This window comes from Myzus persicae, unplaced genomic scaffold (genome assembly GCF_001856785.1).
Source record: "Myzus persicae strain clone G006 unplaced genomic scaffold, MPER_G0061.0, whole genome shotgun sequence".
Lineage (NCBI taxonomy): Eukaryota > Metazoa > Arthropoda > Insecta > Hemiptera > Aphididae > Myzus > Myzus persicae.
Window position 1 is genome coordinate 19,209 of NW_019104374.1, and position 20,684 is coordinate 39,892.

Below are 20,684 nucleotides of genomic sequence, written 5' to 3' on the forward strand. Positions count from 1 at the left end.
TTATAAGCAATACAGATGGTGGTAGGTATGGAAAATGTACAAATTATAATTATCAGAAGTAATGAACAGTATTCACTATTCAGCATTTAGGCCATGTTCTGATGAATGGTAATTATTTCATTATATTCAATTTTTCATATAAACAAAAATGTAATACAACAATATTTTAAACTTGCCTGACACAATTTGTGATTAAGTTACTAGAAATATGTCAAATATACAAAAGGGACAGATATTATTAAAGTTGATGTCAATAAAAATCAAGAAACACTTATAGAAATAGTAGATACAATAAGAATTCAACAATTAACAACCACAAGTTCAAATCCATATGATTTTTCACTATTCAAAGTGCCTGTCACGAATTTGGAGGAGTTGAAAAAACTCGACGAGGATGCAGAGCAAAAAAAATATTAGTTGAGTCATTATTTATCTAAGAAAATGTCTGTTAACTAATGTATGTCTACTTTTTTGTATAAGGATATGTTATGTAGACACGGAAAATCATTTGATGCTAAACGTGCTACGTACCTTATTATAAAGTTGACGATAGACACTAGAATAGCAGAAAAAATCAATATGGATAGAGGAAGGAGATAAATTGGCTTTTGGTCGTCTAGAAATTTCTTATATTTTAATCGGTGTGTAACTAAATGAAAAAAATCAAATTCTATTTTACATTCAATATAAGTAACATAACCTAGTAATATGCTGTATCAATGATTGTATTTTAAAATTTATATAATTAACAATTTATTTTAATTTGTTTTTACATAAGCCGTTAAAGATATGTTTCCCGATGAGTCCATAAATGCTATATTTATTCATAATCATAAAATAATGGATAGGAACACATAACATGGCTAGTTTACATGTAACCACAGTTTAAAAAGGAAATTAAGGAAATTAATAGTTTCACACTATAAGGATAATTTAAAATAGTTACTATACATTTCTATAGCGCTGGTATTTATATTATTTTTAAGAATTTATACACCACAATTCACAATTTTTTAGTTAGTTTTATTTGGAAAATTTAAAATTTATTGACATAATAAAATGTAATGCTTACATTAATAACACAAGAGTATTATATAATATTAATCCATTAGGATGGAAAAAATAAAAAATACAATAGTAGTAAAATTGATAAAACCTTTTTGAGTATAAATAATAATTTAAGATCATTGATAACAATGTGGCAGAACTTTGCTTCCAAATAATTTCAAGACGAGAAGTCACTGTCCTATAAAAACATAAACATTAATTATTAAACAAATTAGTTAAATTTAAGTTTATATTCTAATTTCTAATACGTATTAAATACACAATTGTATTATATCATAAATTTGATTAGGTAAAAAGCTATGAATTAATTTTAAAATTTAGAATTGGTAGTAATTGGAGTAAGCTATTATTGAAAATTGAATCGTACAATATTTTTTTAATAAATACTAAAATCAAAATAAGCAAAATGTTATATTTACACATTTCAATTTAGTATATTAGTTTATGTTTATACACTAACCACTTATATAGTACTATACACTATATACATAAGAATTACAAAATGTGAAGTCTGCTTTATTTATGGTTAGTATTTAACTTGAGTATTTACTTAATAGTATTCGTAATCTTTATACTAGTAATAAAATCAGCGAGGAGGCTTGTGTTTAAGAGTGATAATGTGCTTGTCTATCTGTTGAGTATATTATATTATTATAATCTGTTTAGCGTTGAAGCCTACTCACATGCCTCAATATTAATCAAAACAATTTTTTCTCATGAATAGTGATAATATTTTTGTATAATGAAGACTAAAAAAAAAAATGAGAAATTTATTAGTTAGTTAGATAATTTTGGTTTTATTATTTATTCACTAGATATATAATCAGTAATGTTTTAGTTGAGAATTCTATTAATCTACTAACTTGGAGTTTAATGATATAATTAATATACACTTTACTTTGAAAAAATAACTATAAAACAAATGTGAATAATTGAAAAAATAAAATAATATTTTAACTGGTAACAAGTAATCAAAACAATTTACCAGTGGTTTTAAAAATTTAAGCTTAAATTATCTGTAGAGAAACGGTTATAAGTTTTTTTAATTTAAAATAACCTATTTTTTTGGAAGCAGTAAGCAAAATAAGCATAATTTTTTATACATATTTACTCTTTTGTCGCAAAGATAGAGCAAAATACTTAAAATGTATTAAACCATTGTATCAAATTATTATGTCACAGCTGAAATGAATAGATAAACAATAAAACAAACTTAGAGACTTTACTAAACTTGTACATTTCAAGATTTCAAACAAAAATCTATCAATAACCAAACAATAATTTATTGACAAAAATTAATAGTATTATTTATTGACAATAACCAACGGAATCACCACTAGCTGTTCAAGAGTCAAAACATTAGGAATTAAAAACAATGAAATATTTGCATACAAATATATGCATATCCACTAGAAAAATCGAAACTCGTGTCATATGTACAATCTTCCACCAAGCAATATGTTATATGGACATTTCTACATCAAAGAGGTTCTTTTCGCGTCTCCAAAGAGTTGTTCAAAAAAGTTAGGAGGCACTGAGTGAGCACCACCACTCTTCCATCAACTACCATTACCACCATGGTGGGTATTTTTAGACTGTATTCGACTTTGACACGACTCCATATAAATTCTATAGATTGAGTATTAGCCACTGTTTCTGACTCAATGAAATGAAGGGCCTGATTTACAGTTACATGTATATAATCATGGTCACTAAGTTGATAAGACCTTCTATTTGTCTGAGTAAATTGTGGACCCAACTTGCATTTTACGTTTAATGATGTGAAATAACGTAGAGTGCTGTTGTACTCTAACAGTACAACAGCCTGAACACCAACGGACGCTGTACTCATGACAAATAATTGCATATGAAACTAAAGATTTATGTGTAAAACACTGGCTGTGAGATACATTTTTTATGTTTATAATTATAAGGTAGTACCAGCAATGCCAGTCTCCGGACAACGTAGATAATATACAGTGCAATCAAAGTTCATAAAGATAAACACAACATGAGTTGTCAAAACTCTTAGGTATGAGTAATTCTTATGCAATTTCTTTTAAATACAATTCGCAGATACACAAAGATCCAAACCCAGAACTTAATATAATATATCGTTTTTAATAAGTATAAATCAATTGACCCAATATGATTAGAGCAATAACATCAGATATACTTAGTTTGACATATTATTATGTCATCATTATCAGTACAGTAAATTTTACTGTCACATTTATTTTAGGCAAATTTAAACTAAGATCAATTTTCATTTAAAAATTGGTTTATTCTTATTAAAAATAGAATGAACACCTAATGACTAATGCTATACTTAAAGAAATAATGTATGTACCGTTGGATCACATTTTTCACAGTGCCATGAGTAGCCACAAACTTTTGGTGTTTTTTTCACTGGGGGATCAAGACAGCTAAAATGAAAATAGTCGCTGCAATCTTCACACCTGTACAAATGAAATAAGTAAATATACATAAAATTTGATTTTTTAAACTAATTATAGCTTTTGCTTTCAATTCGATTTTAAAATATGATAAATTAGTCTCAACAATTATATGATACTTAAAACACATTTATAATCTTAAACATTTATTTTTAGCATAAATTAATATTATTCTTTCTCTTGTATAAAAAAACTTAAAACAAATTACTAAAATATAGACAACACAAAATATAAGTTTCTGTGTTACTTCATTTAAATAAAATTACAATACGATAAACTAATATTGGTGTTATAACAGAAATTTTAGCTTGGCAGAATGATGGTGATTCTATTGTATGGAGACTAAAAGATGATTACAATTGGAAGTGTCTTTAAAAATATGAACAATTAATAGAACAATGAACTTTAAATTGCACATTACAACATTACAACTAAAATAGAAAATTATATATAATATAATCATTTATTTTTATCATAAATTAATTACTACAATAGAATTGTAATTATTATACTTACTGAACCATTATGTCTGTTGTTCCAGTTGTCTTACAAGTATAGCACAAAGGAGTTAGTTTAATATCTGTCGAAGTCTTTTTGATTCTGATAGGTGTAACACTCTTTTCTGGTTTAGTTGGAGATGTTTTACGTGTACCATCTGATAGTGGACCAATGAGTAATTCTGATGATATTGTCTTTAGCCCACTAGCACTCGGGGTGGATTTTATCTAAATACAACATTTTTTCAATTATTCTGAAATTCTTTAAGTTATCAATACTTACAAAGAGCTTGATTGCATGTTGAGGAGATTCATTAGCTAAATGATTATCAGTTGGCTTCAATTCTGAGCCTTTGTGGTGCTTATGTTTGGGTTTGCAATACTTAACTCGTTTAGTTTTTATTTCGGAAGAATATTTGTTGCTGTGCTGTTCATTTTTTTTTCTCTCTGAAAAATGTTTAGTATAAATTATTATATATACATAATTATATAAATTGATCATACTATTAAATTATTAAAATGTTAAAATAAGTATTTCACATCAATTTTGTAATACATTCATTAAATAAACCAACATAATAAAATCGTAGCTCTTAAATATTTTAAAGAACTTACTTGATGCATCAGATATATTATTCTGTGTTGACGAACCATTGAAATCCTGTAACTAATGTAATCATACATTTAATTGAATTTACAAAAGTATGATTTTATTATTAAAAAATATTATTTACATCATTAACAATAGATGAAGATCTGCGACTGTCTGAAATAGACTGCTGTATTCCACTATATTTTGATTTTCTAGGAGCAATTGGATCTACTATTTTTTGATCAGAGTTTGAATTGGTATTTTCACAATCGCTGCATTGCCTGTAACATATTTTTGAATACATTTAATTTACATTATACTTCTGAAACATTCAATAGTTTAATTTACCATCCACATAATTTTGTTTTCTTGGGCATTCTAGTTAGTGGTGGAGATAAACAACGCAAATGGTAGTATAAGCAGCATGTATCACATTTTGCTAGCAAATGTTGATCATTTGTATGACTGCAAATACCACATTTATTAAACAAACCTAATGGGGTCACATTATCTGAAAAACCGAATATTAGAGTTTAATTATATACCAAATGATAACATATATTATTACATAATAGACTTTAAAATAACATGATAAATTTAATAACTATAATTTTTTAATTATCATTATGTCTCATTGAGACATTTTTTAAAACTGTTAGTAGTATAATACAAATCATAAAGATTTATTGTAGAAAAATAGAATATAACAAATATTCAGAATTTATTTACAAACTATTGGTTAGTAAGTTTTAAAGAAAAATTTATTCAACTCACTAAAAGAATTATGACCATATTGAACTTCTCTAGGAAGTATATCTAAATCCAAAATATTAGAATTGGGATTGCACGAATTAATAGCATAATGGTATGCTTTAATAATATTTTCGAGTTCCAAATGTTTTTTTTTTAGTATTTCATTATTTTTGGAATCCTACAAAAAACATAAGAGTTAAAATATAGGTATATTATATTGTATAACTTGAAATAGGTATATTATTAAACAATTGTATTACTTGATTATATTTTTCTTGTACAATTTTTTGTTTACCACAGAGTATGTTGTTTTGCTCCGTAAAATGTTTCAGCTCCTTTTGTAAATCTGCCAACCTTAATTTTCTATCTGTAAAATAACTTACAAATTCCAAACTAAAAATGACAAATAAAAATATTAATATCAACAAAGAAAAAATATATATATTGGTAATAATATCTAACCTAAACGCAGGTGGTATATACCATTTTTTTGGTACATCACGCAATTCCTTTATTTGATTTTCAATAGTCTCTTGGGAGTTCATATTTATACCCATTAAGTCTGCTTTTAACCAAAGTGCTCGACATGATGAAGCTGATGTTGTAATAGGACGAGGAACTTTTGATATAAATGCTTTCAAAAAATAAAAATTTTTAACTTGAATACAAATCAATAATATTAAGTAACTTACTTGATTCTGTTGGTGTTTTGCTGACTTTTTTCATCTCATCATACTTAAATTGTAATTTTTTAAGCCATTGTTGATTACGTTGCCATGACGGTGATTTTTCCAAAGACTGTTGTTCACGCTTTAATTTCATTTGTTTTGTTCTTAATTGAAGTATTTCCCAATTTCTTTTCTTTTTCCTTGAAAATAAAAAATATAGGGTATATTAATTATTATAGAAATTCAAAAAGGAACATTATAATAAAACAATACATATTATTATATAAGATTGGGAAATAATTTTTAAAAAAATTTAGGAAGTTACTGAATAAAGTTTCTTATTGCAAATAATTTATTTTATAATAATTAACATAATTTAGAAAATGTACTTAACAATTAAAAAATTAGTACTCACTTTACTATCAGTTTGTCTACATGCAATTTGCAATGAGCGTAAAATGGATCTGTTGGGTCAGTATCCGGACTTGTTGAATCTGATAATCCACCTTCTCGTTGAGCACTAAATAATGTTTTGAAATACTTATTAATACTATATTTTACATCAGTAGATTATTCTATGTAAAATATATAATATAGTCGACATGATAAAATTATAAAATTTTTTTCTATTTTGAAATCTAGAAACTAAAACAATATAAAGCATTGTAACATTGTTAGATGCGTTATAGTGGAGGAGGTGTTTTGTTTCTATGAGTGTGTTTAAGCTATAAGGAAAATAAGATTAATCATGAAACAGGCATTTAGGAAGTAGTTTTAATGATTGCTACAATACCTGAGCAAAATCTAGTGTTGAAAGTTGAAAATATAAGTAATTAGTATTAAGTTAAGTTGAGTAATAAATGAAGAAAAATATAATTAATAAATATAGCTTATTATGTTTAGTTCAATCATTATATTATAGAAGTTAACCTATTTCTAATTGCTGAACAACTGTACCACAACAGGGCCAATATTTTGTTAAATAGAAAGAAAATTTGTATTAGTGCAAGTGAGAAGAAGTTACAACATGATAAATTAAAAAATCTAATTTGTAATTATATATATATATATTATATCATACCAAGTAACATGAAAACTAGTTCGGCACATCCCAGCATCACATGCAATAGTCACTCCAGTGCTACTAAATCTGGAATCCTTGCACAATGTACAACTTTTATTACCCCATTGAGGTGTAGTATTTTTAAATAACTCGAGTTTAATGATACTTGTAACTTCACCAACACATATACCAGGTATATAAAGAGCACATACTAAATGTACCCATTTACCACAACTTGTCTCTTTAAATATTCCACCTATACAAACAATGTATTAATTTAAATTTGTAGACCTTACAAAAATTTACAAACCAAAATTAGGACATAATTCACAAGTAGGATTTTGAATGCCCGCTTTACAAGCTTCACAAAACCATGGTTCCGTAGAATATGATGATATGGATGAATTAACACTTTCAGAATCTTGAACACCATAACAACCTAAAAATAAAAATATTTAGTTATTTACTATAATTACTATTTAAGTAAAAGATATTTACTTTCATGAACTGTTATACCACATTCGTCACAGTCGATTAATTCGTTTAAATCATCACTGGCATCACCTAAGCATATACTGCAAATACGAATGGTATCAATTATTTCTTTTATATTCACCTGAAAAATTAAAAAGTTGGTTTTAAATAGTAAGTTGATCATGTGAAACTCAGTTAAAAGAATTACTTTTACAGAATCATCTTCTTTGGTTGTCATGACACCTAAATCAGTAGTCGTATTACCATTGTTACATTTAATATCGCTTTCATCATCTTTTTTAGCTTCTTTTAGATTACCACAATCTTTTGAAATTTATGTGTATGAATTCAAATGTTCAAAAATGTACATGGAATTTAAAAAAATTGATATTACATCAAAAAATCAAATTTTTTAACAGACAACATACCCTCAGTGAAAGAGAAATTTGAATCTCCAGAATCAGATTCACTATTAACATAATGATCTTCAATATTAAAATCACTATCTGATGAACTTTCACTAAACAAATCCATAAGTAATTCCATGTTATTTGGAGGTTTAATTTTCCTTTTATTGGGGCCACGGTCCACTAAAAAAAAATTAATTAATTTCAAATTCAAAATATTTAATGTATAGCCTCAGCTTACTAAGTTTCTAAGATCTAAGTATTAGATAGTTGTATACTAAATTGTATAGAAAATTACAAATCAAGACTGTAAAATAATATTATTATTATATTTATAAGGCAAGTGTTTGAATTTTTTAGACCTATAAAATGTACCTATTTATAAGTTATAACAACGAAACGGAAATACATTGTAAATACATATTTTTCTTGAAATGAAATATTTTTAATCTGATGAAATATGTGTACGATTGATATTATTCAAATTGAAATGAACCCAATTTATTTAACATATTCATACATATTTTAGTGATTTTTGACAATGACAAATATTATCTGCTTTATCTAAGGCCTAGCTTTACCTGGGTAATGATTCAGTATAATATTACGTCTAGACTCTAGCAAAAGTGAAATTTGTATTGAAGCTATTATTTCTTGTAAAATGCCTTAAGTTGGAAGGCCATTAAATAATGAGGAAGCTGCGTATTTAAAATAATTAAACCATTCAGAGCCTATTTTAACAAGTACGTGGTTATAAGTCACTCAATATTCTAATGAACATTTAGAAAAAATTAAACAAATAATTTCAAAACTAGAAACTTTCACTACTATTAAGAAATCCAACAAATTAATGGAAAATCCTAATTTAAATAATAATCTAACCCTCATTGCTATAAATTTTAGTTTTTTTGATACAATAAAACAACTGGAAACCTCTTGTCAGAAAACTTATGCATTGTTGAAGCACAAAATAAATTAGAAAAAATACAAGGACACTTAAGAAATTTAGTTAAAGAAAAAATTGCACATGTATCCTGGACTAAAAAATATGTAAATAGTTAGACATACATACACTGTATACAGGTCTAAATCCTACAGAATCACTGAAAATGAATTCATACCATCTCATGTAGCTAATATGAAGAATGCCTTTATTACATCAGTCGATGTAGGACGTACATTCAGTGAGTACAAAAATATTTTTAAACCAAATTGTCACCAAATTTTGTTAGATATTTAAAATTTTTTTTTTGCATATTTTGATCAACATAACTACATTATCAGATTTTTTCATCACAGTTAAGTCTATTCCCTAGTTATAACTATTACTTAACCAAATCAATCCTAGTACATATTATTATATAACCATCCATATTTTATGTATATTTTATTTATTTTAAATAAGTTATTATATTGTTACACATAAAAACATAATTAAGACATATTATAAAGGTTATTAGAAAACAGTTATCCACCTGATATGTATAGTATGCAAAATTAATTAAAGACAAGTACAGTATTCAATCCATGTGATTTTAGACTATTAAAAATATAATAGCGCAGGATACTGAAAATATTATAGCTATTATTACCTTGGCAATAGACATTTAAGTTTAATTTTTTGTGGAAATATTGTAGGTCAATACATTTTACTGATTACGAGTCTGATAAAAATAAAATTGTTTTGGAGAATGTATTTTTTGTCTACTAGCAGCGTTCTTGAATATACTTAAATAACTGTTACATTCGCATATGTCATCTCAATTTTATAAATAAACATCATAGTGAATTTGTGTTCTGTACAATTAATTTTATTGAAACTACCTATATTATCAGTGGGAATCGGCCTATTAATAAATGGAAAGGTTGAGTATTTTCTACGGTAACTCATTGCCTCCATCGATATTTTAATCTTTAAATAAGTTATAAGTATTTTAAAATTGTAATATGTTAGTTATAATTCATTTTAAAATTAAATTATCAATTAAAGCAGGAATGAGAGCATAAATAATCTATTTGTGATATTGAGACAACACATTATGTAGAATTTTTTAGAATCCTCTTTAATAACAATTTTAATCCTCTTTAACCTTAATTTAATTCTAATTGTAGTTTTTTCCAAGCATATGTTATTTAGTGTGAGACACAAACGTTTACCAAAATATAACAATAAGAAAAACTAGAACTGTGGCCAAACAATTGATATCTTGCTTACAGAATGACAATTCATTTAATTAGAGAAAAGCCAAAAAAGAGTAATGACATCAACACCAAAAATGAATACAACTAAATATTCTTTTATAAAACAGACAAAAACACGACAGAAATCATTAGAAGATGTAAATAATAACAACTGTACGAGTAGGAAGTACCAAGTACTATGTAAGTATATGATAAGTAGAAAAGTAATATAAGGAGGATTTAGTTCGGTCATGGTTTTATCGAAGATTAATCACAGAACCAAGGGGGGGGGGGAATCATTGTGTTAACATTACTTTTTACTTAACGGTTTTTATATAATAGGTAGAAAACATAATATTACTAAGAAAAAAAATTTCTTGAATTTAGTCTATGTCAAAAATATTTAAGTTGTCATAATATGATATAGTCTCTACAGACTGTAATAAACACGATAACAATGAATCATACAATTAATTACGGCAGACGCTCAAATTATAGCAATGGCATTATAATCGATCAAAAAAAACTGAAACTACCTATTATAATTCTCGACGTTATTGCCGTTGTAAATAATCTATTTTACCTACATCTATAAGATTTCTTTTGTAGAAGGGAGAAATTTCATGGCAGGTTAAGAACCCTACAAACACGTATGCCACTGCAGTATGCGATACAAATAGGTAAACTTACTTTTCCGTCCTTAAGTTCTCACAATTCGTATTAAATCGACATTAAAACACGAGTGTATGGCGAACGACAATGCGATTGACTTCAATAAGTTTGTAAATAAAACATGACGTTTCCTAGTGAAAATCAAATGCGCGTCATTCACACGTGCGTGACAGTCGACCGTCGCGACGTTGTGGAATGCGCGTGTGCGTACAACGGAATGTTGAAAAGTAACAAAGGGACTTGTTGGCCGGTGGGGAGCAGGCCTTGACGCTTGGGCACGCACTGTAAATAATTTCAAGATTGGAGTCACTGATGGCTCGTTGGTATAAGTATGATGGCATAAGTCGTGATATAAAATTCCTTATCATTTTTCGGACAACAGACTGCACCATAGAGTATTACTCTATGGACTGCACCCTACTCTGTTCTTCCCACGCCGAGATACCGTGATAAGCCGATAAATAAAGTGGAAGAAAAAAGATGTGGTCACGAATCTGTAGGGCATCTACCACGTTCACAGTATCAACAGTTGAAGACGAACGAAGGTTATGAAATAAGGGTGGAATACGCGTACCGCATGCGCCTATTATTATTATTATTATCGTTGCAACACACGGAAGATCATAGCTGGCTGTTTATGAGCAATAACCATTTCTGATATCTATTTTCGCGGGTTCGTGCGTCAATCCGCAATGATGGGTTTTTAGTTGTTATACTCATTCTCCATTCTAGTAGTTATTTACGTAAGTTATTTCATAACATTGTTTACATTATACACAATAGATAATAATTTCAACTTAATATTATTGATTAAGAGGACGTGATACCCGCATGTGTTGACTCCGTCGTACAAGTGCGTAACATAGCAAATTGTACACTTCTGAACACGTGTAATTTAAAAATTAATGTGAATTGACCTCTTATAAAATCTAAAGGTAAGATTATTATCTAGGCAACCTCATAGGCTTTTTATTATATTTTTATTATAGAGTTATAAGTATTTTAAGATGTATAAAAAATTTACAATTTTAAAATACTCATTATTAAAATATAATACAAAATCTGTGAGGTTGACTAGATAATAATCTTACCTTTAGATTTTATAGGAGGTCAATTCGCACTAATTTTTAAACTAACGGTGCTACACTTGTTCTGCTGAGCGTAAAATTTGCTATGTTACGCACTTGTAAGACAGAGACAACACATGCAGGTATCACGTCCTCTTAAGTTGTACTTAAGATTCCTAACAGGCCCTGTACACTTGTGTATCTTATGCCCATTTTTCAATTTATATTTTCGAAGGTTCGTACACGCCCAGGGGCGGACGCAGGAAAAAATTTCGGGGGGGGTTGAAAAAATAAGAATAATTATCATTATTTTGAAATTATTATTTATTGTAATATAAAATGCTTATGGCTTCAAGCTACTAAACGGCCTTTAGAATTCATGTGATGAATTAGATTCTGGCCTCCGCTGTATTATTGCTGTTTGTTAATGATTCAATTGATTTAATCATTATTTCAGCTGAAAAAATATTGTCCAAAGAATCCAAATAGTTTCCGAAATTCTTCTGCTACTGAAGTGTGCGGGTTTCTCAGTGATCAGGTTAGTTATAGTTAAAAAAGTTTACTTAGTCAAACTTAGAAATGCAAATTGTAAGTGTGTTATTACCAGTGTTAGGAACATTCACAATGTGTTTTTTTTTTTTGAATGCACTCTATCACTTTCAATTTAAAAAAAGAGTGATCTACACTCTACGCTTAATGCTTACTAAATATGAATGTGCGTTTATGAACTGTGTGCTTTCCAAACACTGGTTATCACTTAAATAACATCACTTGGTCACAAGCTGTAGTGCTGCACTATGATTATGTGTGGACACATTTTTGCTATGATGCTCTTGGGCCAGAGAGAAAATACAGTGCTTTGACATTGCCTTAAGTATCTTATCCATCCCTGCTTGTAACTTATTGAGATTACCTTGACACGATACCACTTGTCGATTTCTTGATATCGACACATACAGTTTATCTCTTGTCAAATACTGCTACCTAATATGATATAATTTGTAAAATTATTTTAGTTTTATCATTTTCTTTAATTGCATTAATGCATCGATAATATATAATATAATTAACAAAAAATGTTTGAAACTATGCAATTTGTAATTGTTATCATTTTCCAGTAACTGTTTCATCTTAGCAAACCCTATTTTAAACTTAAATAATTACCTAGATCATCTAGATTTCAAAATGTAAAATATTTTATTTTATGTGGCATAGAGAGGTTGCAGAGCATAAATGGTGTATCAATGAAAAAGTTAAATAATAACAAATCAATTTAGCATGACTTATAAAATAACCAATTTTATTTTTAAGTTTCCCACCCCATAAATTCCATCAGATAGGAATTAAACTTCTAGAAAAATAATTTCCTTAAGTATAGACAAAACTAGTAATCAATACCAGTAATATAGGTAATATTTATGTACCATTCCCAGCACACTTGTGTAATTTTCTCTTTGAAAACATTTTTCAAATATAATATATATTAATTATATCTCTACATTTTTCACATATAATTATTATTAACTAGCTGTTCCACCTGCAGGTGGATTGTTTTTTATGTATATGTCATATTTCTTATTCTGTTTGTGCCTTTGCATCTGGTGCTTTTTTATATGTACTATTATTTTTCTTAATTGAATAAATTAATTTGCTCTAAGTTTAATCTGGTACAAGATTATGGCACATTTTTGTACCTAAATATTTACAGTTTTTAACATTTTTTACAAATATTTGGCATGTTTATATATTTTGATTTAAACACACATTATATGTTCAAGTACATTTTTTTATTTTGTTGATAAGAATTAACTATATACTGTGGTAAGATCACAGATATATAAACATACTAGATAGCGCACGACAATCCGTAAAGTGTGTCTTGTTCCGCCATATGCAACCACGGCAATGTTTACAAATATTAACTGGTAACAGCCAATGATAAATTATAATTTTGATAAATACAAAATACATATTAAAAAAACTAGATCATATTATACTTGTATAACTAAAATCATTATTCATGGTAGACATGCAGTTTCGTCCAAATTTAAACTTAAAATTTAAAATAACTATACAAAAAACTGTGTACATATTATATGTATATGTATAACTATTAATCATAAATGAGTGGAGAGAAGTAAAGGACTTAATAAAATTAACAGATTTTGTGCGTTGAGCCTTTTCAAGGTAATATAATAACAAAAATGTGAGTTGATAATATAAGTATTAAATAATATGGACATTTCAATATAGTAAATATCAACTTACAAAAAAAAGTGGATATTCGAATTTGGAACTTGTCTATGTCCTATTTGATGTAATATATTTTGTATAAGCTATGAAGTATGTTTTTAGGTATGTTTAATAATTCTTGTGGTCTGTAGTCATTATGTTTTATGATTATTGATTACTCATTCGTTATCAATTCTGCATAATGTAAACATTGTCGTCTTCACAAATGGCTGCCCCAGACACACGTTTAATAACATCTAGTATATGGTCGTCCGCTATCTAGTATGTTTATATATCTATGGGTATGATTTAAGTTTTTTTGTAATCAAAAGAAGAAATTATTTTCACAGACGCTTATAGATTTTACTCTATAAAAAATATTCCTTATACCAGAACAGGCCTCCAAAAAAATGTACTGTATGTTTGTGCAACTAGTTTTCGGTGTGTATTCCAATCATTTATTTGGTTTAAATGTATAATATACATTGTATATCAAAAAATGAAGCCGATAGAGTAATTCTTTGAGGTTGATGTACACCACATTATGGAGGTTTCTTCACTTGATTCATTGTTGATTCTGATGTTTATTTCTATTTTTCAAATATGAATTTAATAAATTATAAGCTGTTATTTAATACCAAATATGTTGAAATTGTATATTGTTATATTTTAATAACATGCCATTTAGCTATTTGAGGTACAAAAAAGACACTACAAATTACATTACTATTTTGTTTGGATAGAAATCATTGTTTTAAATATTCTTGCTAGATGTAGTTGATAGATATATTTTATAAATGTTATTTATTATCATATGTTTTAAGACATAATTACTTATGTCACTATTCGGGACTAAAATATTCATTTTTGTTTATAGGTATGTGTACTTTAACTGAGTATTGAATAAAACTAAATTATGCAGTTCTGTTCATTAGTATAAGATGAATAAATAATCATAATGCAAATAACATATTTTATTTTAACTATAGTATCATTATTATTGATGAAAAATAAATAAATCACACAATAAAATGTAATAAAAACAATAATGAAAAATGTATGCTTTAACACACATTTCTTGCTTATAGAGTTATAAAATGAAATTATGAATAGCTAAATTATATTTATGACATTTTTCATAGAAATCGTAGTGTATACTAAGTATGTAGTTGTTCTTGTGCAGTGATATCAGTTTACATTTTTAATTTTTTCTGAAATTTTGTTTCTTTCTGTGAAGTTTTTTTTAATGTATACTTTGTGAGAAATGGTTTTCTACCTTAAATTTCTTTATAACATAGATTATAGATAGAACCAAATTTTAATGATTTTTTTTAATTGTTCCACTATGACAGAATCCGATTCATTCTTCCTACTTTACATATATATATTATTATAACTGTCATTGAAAATTATACTTCCAGGGCTAGTGACCAAAATATACCGATTACAACAAATCTATAGAACATGTTAGTTGTTTGCAAGAGCCCTCTGTCATCCCAAAATAGTATAGTAATGTTTAAAGTTTATGACATGCTTCCTTCAGGTTATATATTTTTCCAATTAAATAGATAGGTGACTAGGTTGACTATTCTTACTGTTTAAAACATGATTTTCTCTTTTTTGGTCAATATGTCCCATTGTCCTAATAAACTTCAAATGGTACTCTTTTTGTTCCACTTAAATGCCGTTATAAAACCAGTTAAAAAAATTATTAGTTATTATGTTATATTAAAAATGTATAAAATAATACATTTTTATTGCTAAAGATTGGAAATTTAAAACAAGGATTCTTATAAATTAAAAATTTTAAATTGAAATTTCGACGATAATAGATATTTAAACAAATAATAACAATGTTTGTTATTTTGTTGTAATTTAAAAATACTATTCCTTGATACCTGATAAACTTTTAAAATATATTATTATATTTTATACACATATTGACATTTTAAAATGCAATATTTTTGTCCAAAATTATTGTTACCTATTGTTGTACTAGTACCCAATAGTAAAATGAATCACATTAATCTTATAAACTATATGTACTTAGTAATATATACGCTAGCAGACCGTTTTTGCTCAGAATCATTTTTCGTTTACGATGATTTTATAACATTCAATTCAAGTTTAACATGTGTTACATTGACTCCTCTACTGTATAGCAGAAGTAAGTGTACCACTTGTCTGCCCTTAATTTTAATTTGTATTTGTATTTTTATCATTCATGGTAAAATGTCAATTTGTTTATACAGTACTACATAAATATCATACATAGTGACGGCTTGATGTTTGATGTGGCCGGTTGCTTAATTATTTTCCATGCCCAGTATCATTTTTGAAATTTTGTGAAATGCATTTACTTTCATATAAATGTATTCACCATTAGTCGGAGGCCCCAAAAAGCGCCTTACACTGATAATAAATGAGAAATACATTTTTAGATGGGAAGTTATAAAAAAATTAACTATAAACAATAGATTCTCACAATATTTTTTAAATCTTAGTGCCTACGGATATATTTTACAATATAAATGCGTGGATTGCATGCCCCACCCATCCCACTCTTGTATTACCTAATAAATATTGAAATACAATTATTTAACCTAATTTATTCCCTACGACCGTGAGAGCCTTAGCGCACTTACTTTATGGACATACCTAGTATTTAAATTTAAAGATATATTTTTAAAGTTATTGTCATTTATTACATTGACTATATACTTTAAATTGTAATTCTGACTGTTCTATAATATTGATTGTTGTTCTATATATTTTGTGTTTTATTCATTTACAGGACTTCTTCTGGCTGTAATTTCGATTGTGACGTTCACTGCTGTGATCATGGCTAACCACGAGAGTACTTTCGCCGTGTTCAGTCTGGTGAAGATTGCGTTTAAGGCGTGTAATGAGATACAGCAGCACTGGTACAACGAACTGAACGTGCAGCGGCAAGATATAAAAAAATGTTGTAAGTCGCTGTTTGAAATCATCTCTTTGAACACGAATGGTGGCGAGTTCGACCCTCACGGAGACAGGCGGTCCATGTTCAACAAGGTGTTGAACATCGTTCAAAATATTGATAACAATGAACGGCGCAAAGTATACAAACTAGTATGCAGCCATGCCGCGAGAAATGGGCACTTCGATTGCTTGAGGATCGCTCACGAGATGGGCTTCCCATGGGGTGTGAATACAACCTTTCGTGCAGCGGAAAAAGGATACCTGCAATGCCTTATCTATTTACGTGAAAATGAGTGTCCCTGGAACATTAAAACGTGCACGGCAGCTGCGGAAAATGGGCACATGGAGTGTCTCAGGTATGCGCATGAAAATGCGTGTCCCTGGGACATTATGACACTCTGGGGCGCCGCGGACATGGGGCAACTTGAAATACTCAAGTACTTGTTAGAGAACGGCTGTCCGCGTACCAAATTGGCGTGCACCGTGGCAGCGTTTCGAGGCCATACGGAGTGCCTGATGTACCTGCACAGGAGCGGTGTCGAATGGGACAAGAATACAACCAAAGCAGCCGCGGGTTATGGGTCAGTCGACTGTCTCCGTTACGCACACCGTAATGGGTGTGAAATGAATCGATCGGCGTGCCTAAAACGGGCAATAGAGATGAAACAAATAGACTGCGTAAAGTACCTGATCGCTGACTTAGTACCCGAACTCCAGAAGTTGTATAAGCGGCGGTTGGCCAACCGGTTGCGTGGCGGCCGACATCTAACTCGGAATAATCGTGTACGCTCTAGACAACTGCTGTCTGCGCGACGAATACAATTCTTTCCGCCTAGAAGCAATTGACTGTGCCTGCCCGATGTAGATTCTTCTTCTAAATATGTTTGTAATTAAATTCATATTTATGGTTGTTTGAGTTAAAATTGTAAAATTTGATGTTTTTAAAAAATAAAACAATGAATGTAATGATTCTAGGCCTATTTTTTAATATAATGTGCAGTGTTAAAGTATTACTTTTTACGTATACAAATTTGTTAAATACTTATGAAAACAAAATCATGGTTTTGGAATATGGATCTAAAATATTTTTCAACTACTAATGAGGAACCTTATTGCAGTCAACTGTCAAGCATATCAACCCGGCAAAAAAATTATTTTTATTGACATTTATAGAAAAAAAAATTTCTAATGTTTATAAATAACTAATAACAAGTCAAAATTACAAAAGTTTAAAATTGTTTAATATTAGATATTCAACCATTATTTTTCATGGAACTACTTCATTATTTTGTGTTGTAAATCAAAAACGAATTACGTAGACTCACGAAATTTTCACTAAATATTAATATTAGGGTTTTCCATGCCATAAAAATATTTTAATACTGAGCAAAGCGAATTAATGTTTTGTTTTTACCACGGTTATCTACACGAGTAGATAACCGTGGTTTTTACAGTAATGTATATTTTTTTCCTGTCTGCCATCAACATGTGGGGTAGTAAGAATGCTCCAACTCTGACATCAGTATCTTTTCTAATAGAGAAGTGAATCTAGTTGGTGCTTAGAGGTCAAAATTGAATATTGCCAGTAGTTTTAGAAACCGCAGCCAATGTTTTTAATTCCAGCGATGGCTACTGTGTTTATTGACATCATATTTTCATCTTCCATTGATATTTTGCCTATAGTGTTACAATATCACATTAAAATACAAAAGTGGATTTAAAACCATATTTAATTTTGTTAATAATTCGCATGTCTTTAAAACTACAGTCAAAAGGTTTATGATTATCAATCAATTTAATTGCATTAAATAAATGCGAAATGTTGACAATTCTTTTTCCTAGTATATCTGTATCTCTATTTAAATGTTTCTTTTAAAGGAGAGGTTGGAATATTTAAATCTGATGGTTGAGATTTATTGTCAAGTGATAAAGCTAATAATATAGTGGTTGAAAGGAAATACTTCCATATCCAAAAAAAAATTATTATTATCAATGTAAAAAACAATTATTCACCACAAATATAATAAATTTATTAAAAATGTTCCCAATTATCGTATGTATACAATATAATAATATACTTTAAAAGTTTCAAGTACCCACAGGTCATGAATAATATTTTCAAATTATAACAAAATGGTACTTCCGGGTTATCTCGTTTTTAGAAAAATAGATTTACATATTACCAAGCACCAGGAAAAATTTAGCCCATTAAAAAATAATATATTTCCCAAACAAAAATGCAAATACCTAATAAAATGTGAACTATTTTATATTATATATAGAATAGAACAATTGTACAAAACGGTTTTAAGCTTAGAGAAAATATATTAATTGTACAATGTTGTCCTTATAAAATTATGTAATTATATAGCGCATTAATACTACAACAAAATATAAATCTGGAAAAAAAAATATTTAAAAATTTAGGATAAAATTAAAAAACTATGATAAAAATTAATAATTATAATACTTAAATATTTTTCAATGTTATCCAATTATGATTTTGGCATACGTGCCGTATGCTATCTACCAAAAATATTTTAACATTTTTTCTTTATTGAATGACAACATGCAGTTTTAATTTCATTTTTGAAAGCTTAATATTTTTATATTGATACATTTAAATCAAATTTAGGAATAATAATTTATGAGTCATAAGTATTTAAACATTTTGACGTGTGGAGTGTTTATCTAAATTAAAAATAATTCTAAATTGAGCTCTGAATTATATTCATTTGCATGTATGTACATAGTATATACATGTCCATAGGGTTTTAAACGTCCACCGTCCATATAACACTGAATTCAAATACTAAATTTGATTTTGCATATTTTGCATATGTGAAGGATTATTTCATACTACTTCATAAAAGCATATAACATGCATATTTAATGTGTATTTCATGATGAATCAATATTACTGTAAAAAAAGTTGTTCACATTGTATCTCAAAATTTTGTTAAAATATTGTTATATTTGACAAGATTGATAGGCCATGTTAATGCATGCGTCACAGTGGGTTTTTTAATTTTGATTGTCAGTTTGTCATGTTTTCTGAGAGTTCAAGACACATTATTTAAAATTATATAACTATAAACAGTAGATTTTAGTTTGTTAAATTTTGTAACTTATAAAATATTGCATTTTCATATTTTATTTTATTTAAAAGTTTTTTTTTATTTTAGTTTTAAATATTATAATGACAAGTCTAAAAGTTAAGATTTGCTTATGTTCAAAATATTTTTTCATGGCAAATGATTTTGGTCTGAAAGTTAATTGTTATGTTTACTGAGATTTTTTTTTTAAATTTTATATTTTAAATGATTTGCAAATAAGTATTTACAGCCAAGTTCAGTTTATTTTTATTTTTATTTTATCTTTAAATATTCTATAATACTGAATAAAATATTTTAATCTATTTAATGTTTATTACAATTTTAATTATTTGATTAGTTTGGTTTCTAATAAAAAGTTTAGTAGTTTATTAGTTTCTTATTATCATAATTCTTGGTGTAAACATGGTGTTTTATTTTTTCAAATAAATTTTATTAAGTATAATATTATGTATATAATTGCATAGTTAGCCACTTTTT

General features: G+C 27.7%; 2 protein-coding genes across 3 annotated transcripts; one reads left to right on the top strand and one right to left on the bottom strand.

Moving 5' to 3' along the window:
* Positions 1 to 1,103: 1,103 nt before the first annotated feature.
* Positions 1,104 to 11,119, bottom strand: LOC111041604 (PHD finger protein 14-like). 2 transcript variants are annotated; one of them, XM_022325908.1, is made up of 18 exons: positions 10,850 to 11,119; positions 8,000 to 8,161; positions 7,780 to 7,895; positions 7,596 to 7,713; positions 7,408 to 7,536; positions 7,116 to 7,353; positions 6,450 to 6,554; positions 6,059 to 6,234; positions 5,829 to 6,000; positions 5,627 to 5,759; positions 5,388 to 5,544; positions 4,962 to 5,124; positions 4,756 to 4,894; positions 4,637 to 4,682; positions 4,305 to 4,468; positions 4,041 to 4,249; positions 3,419 to 3,527; positions 1,104 to 1,246 (listed from the first exon to the last, which is right to left on the bottom strand). In XM_022325908.1, coding segments are annotated over exons 1-18 (2,358 nt in total). In that variant the 5' UTR covers positions 10,851 to 11,119; the 3' UTR covers positions 1,104 to 1,225. The 2 variants fall into 2 exon arrangements, with proteins under 2 accessions (XP_022181600.1, XP_022181599.1); XM_022325907.1 differs by having other exon boundaries at positions 4,637 to 4,688; positions 10,850 to 11,118.
* Positions 11,120 to 11,226: 107 nt separating this feature from the next.
* On the top strand, positions 11,227 to 18,040 carry LOC111041605. Its single transcript, XM_022325909.1, has 3 exons — positions 11,227 to 11,574; positions 12,356 to 12,436; positions 16,925 to 18,040. Exon 3 carries the CDS (start codon positions 16,972 to 16,974, stop codon positions 17,935 to 17,937), a length of 966 nt encoding a protein of 321 aa, XP_022181601.1. The 5' UTR covers positions 11,227 to 11,574; positions 12,356 to 12,436; positions 16,925 to 16,971; the 3' UTR covers positions 17,938 to 18,040.
* Positions 18,041 to 20,684: the final 2,644 nt, after the last annotated feature.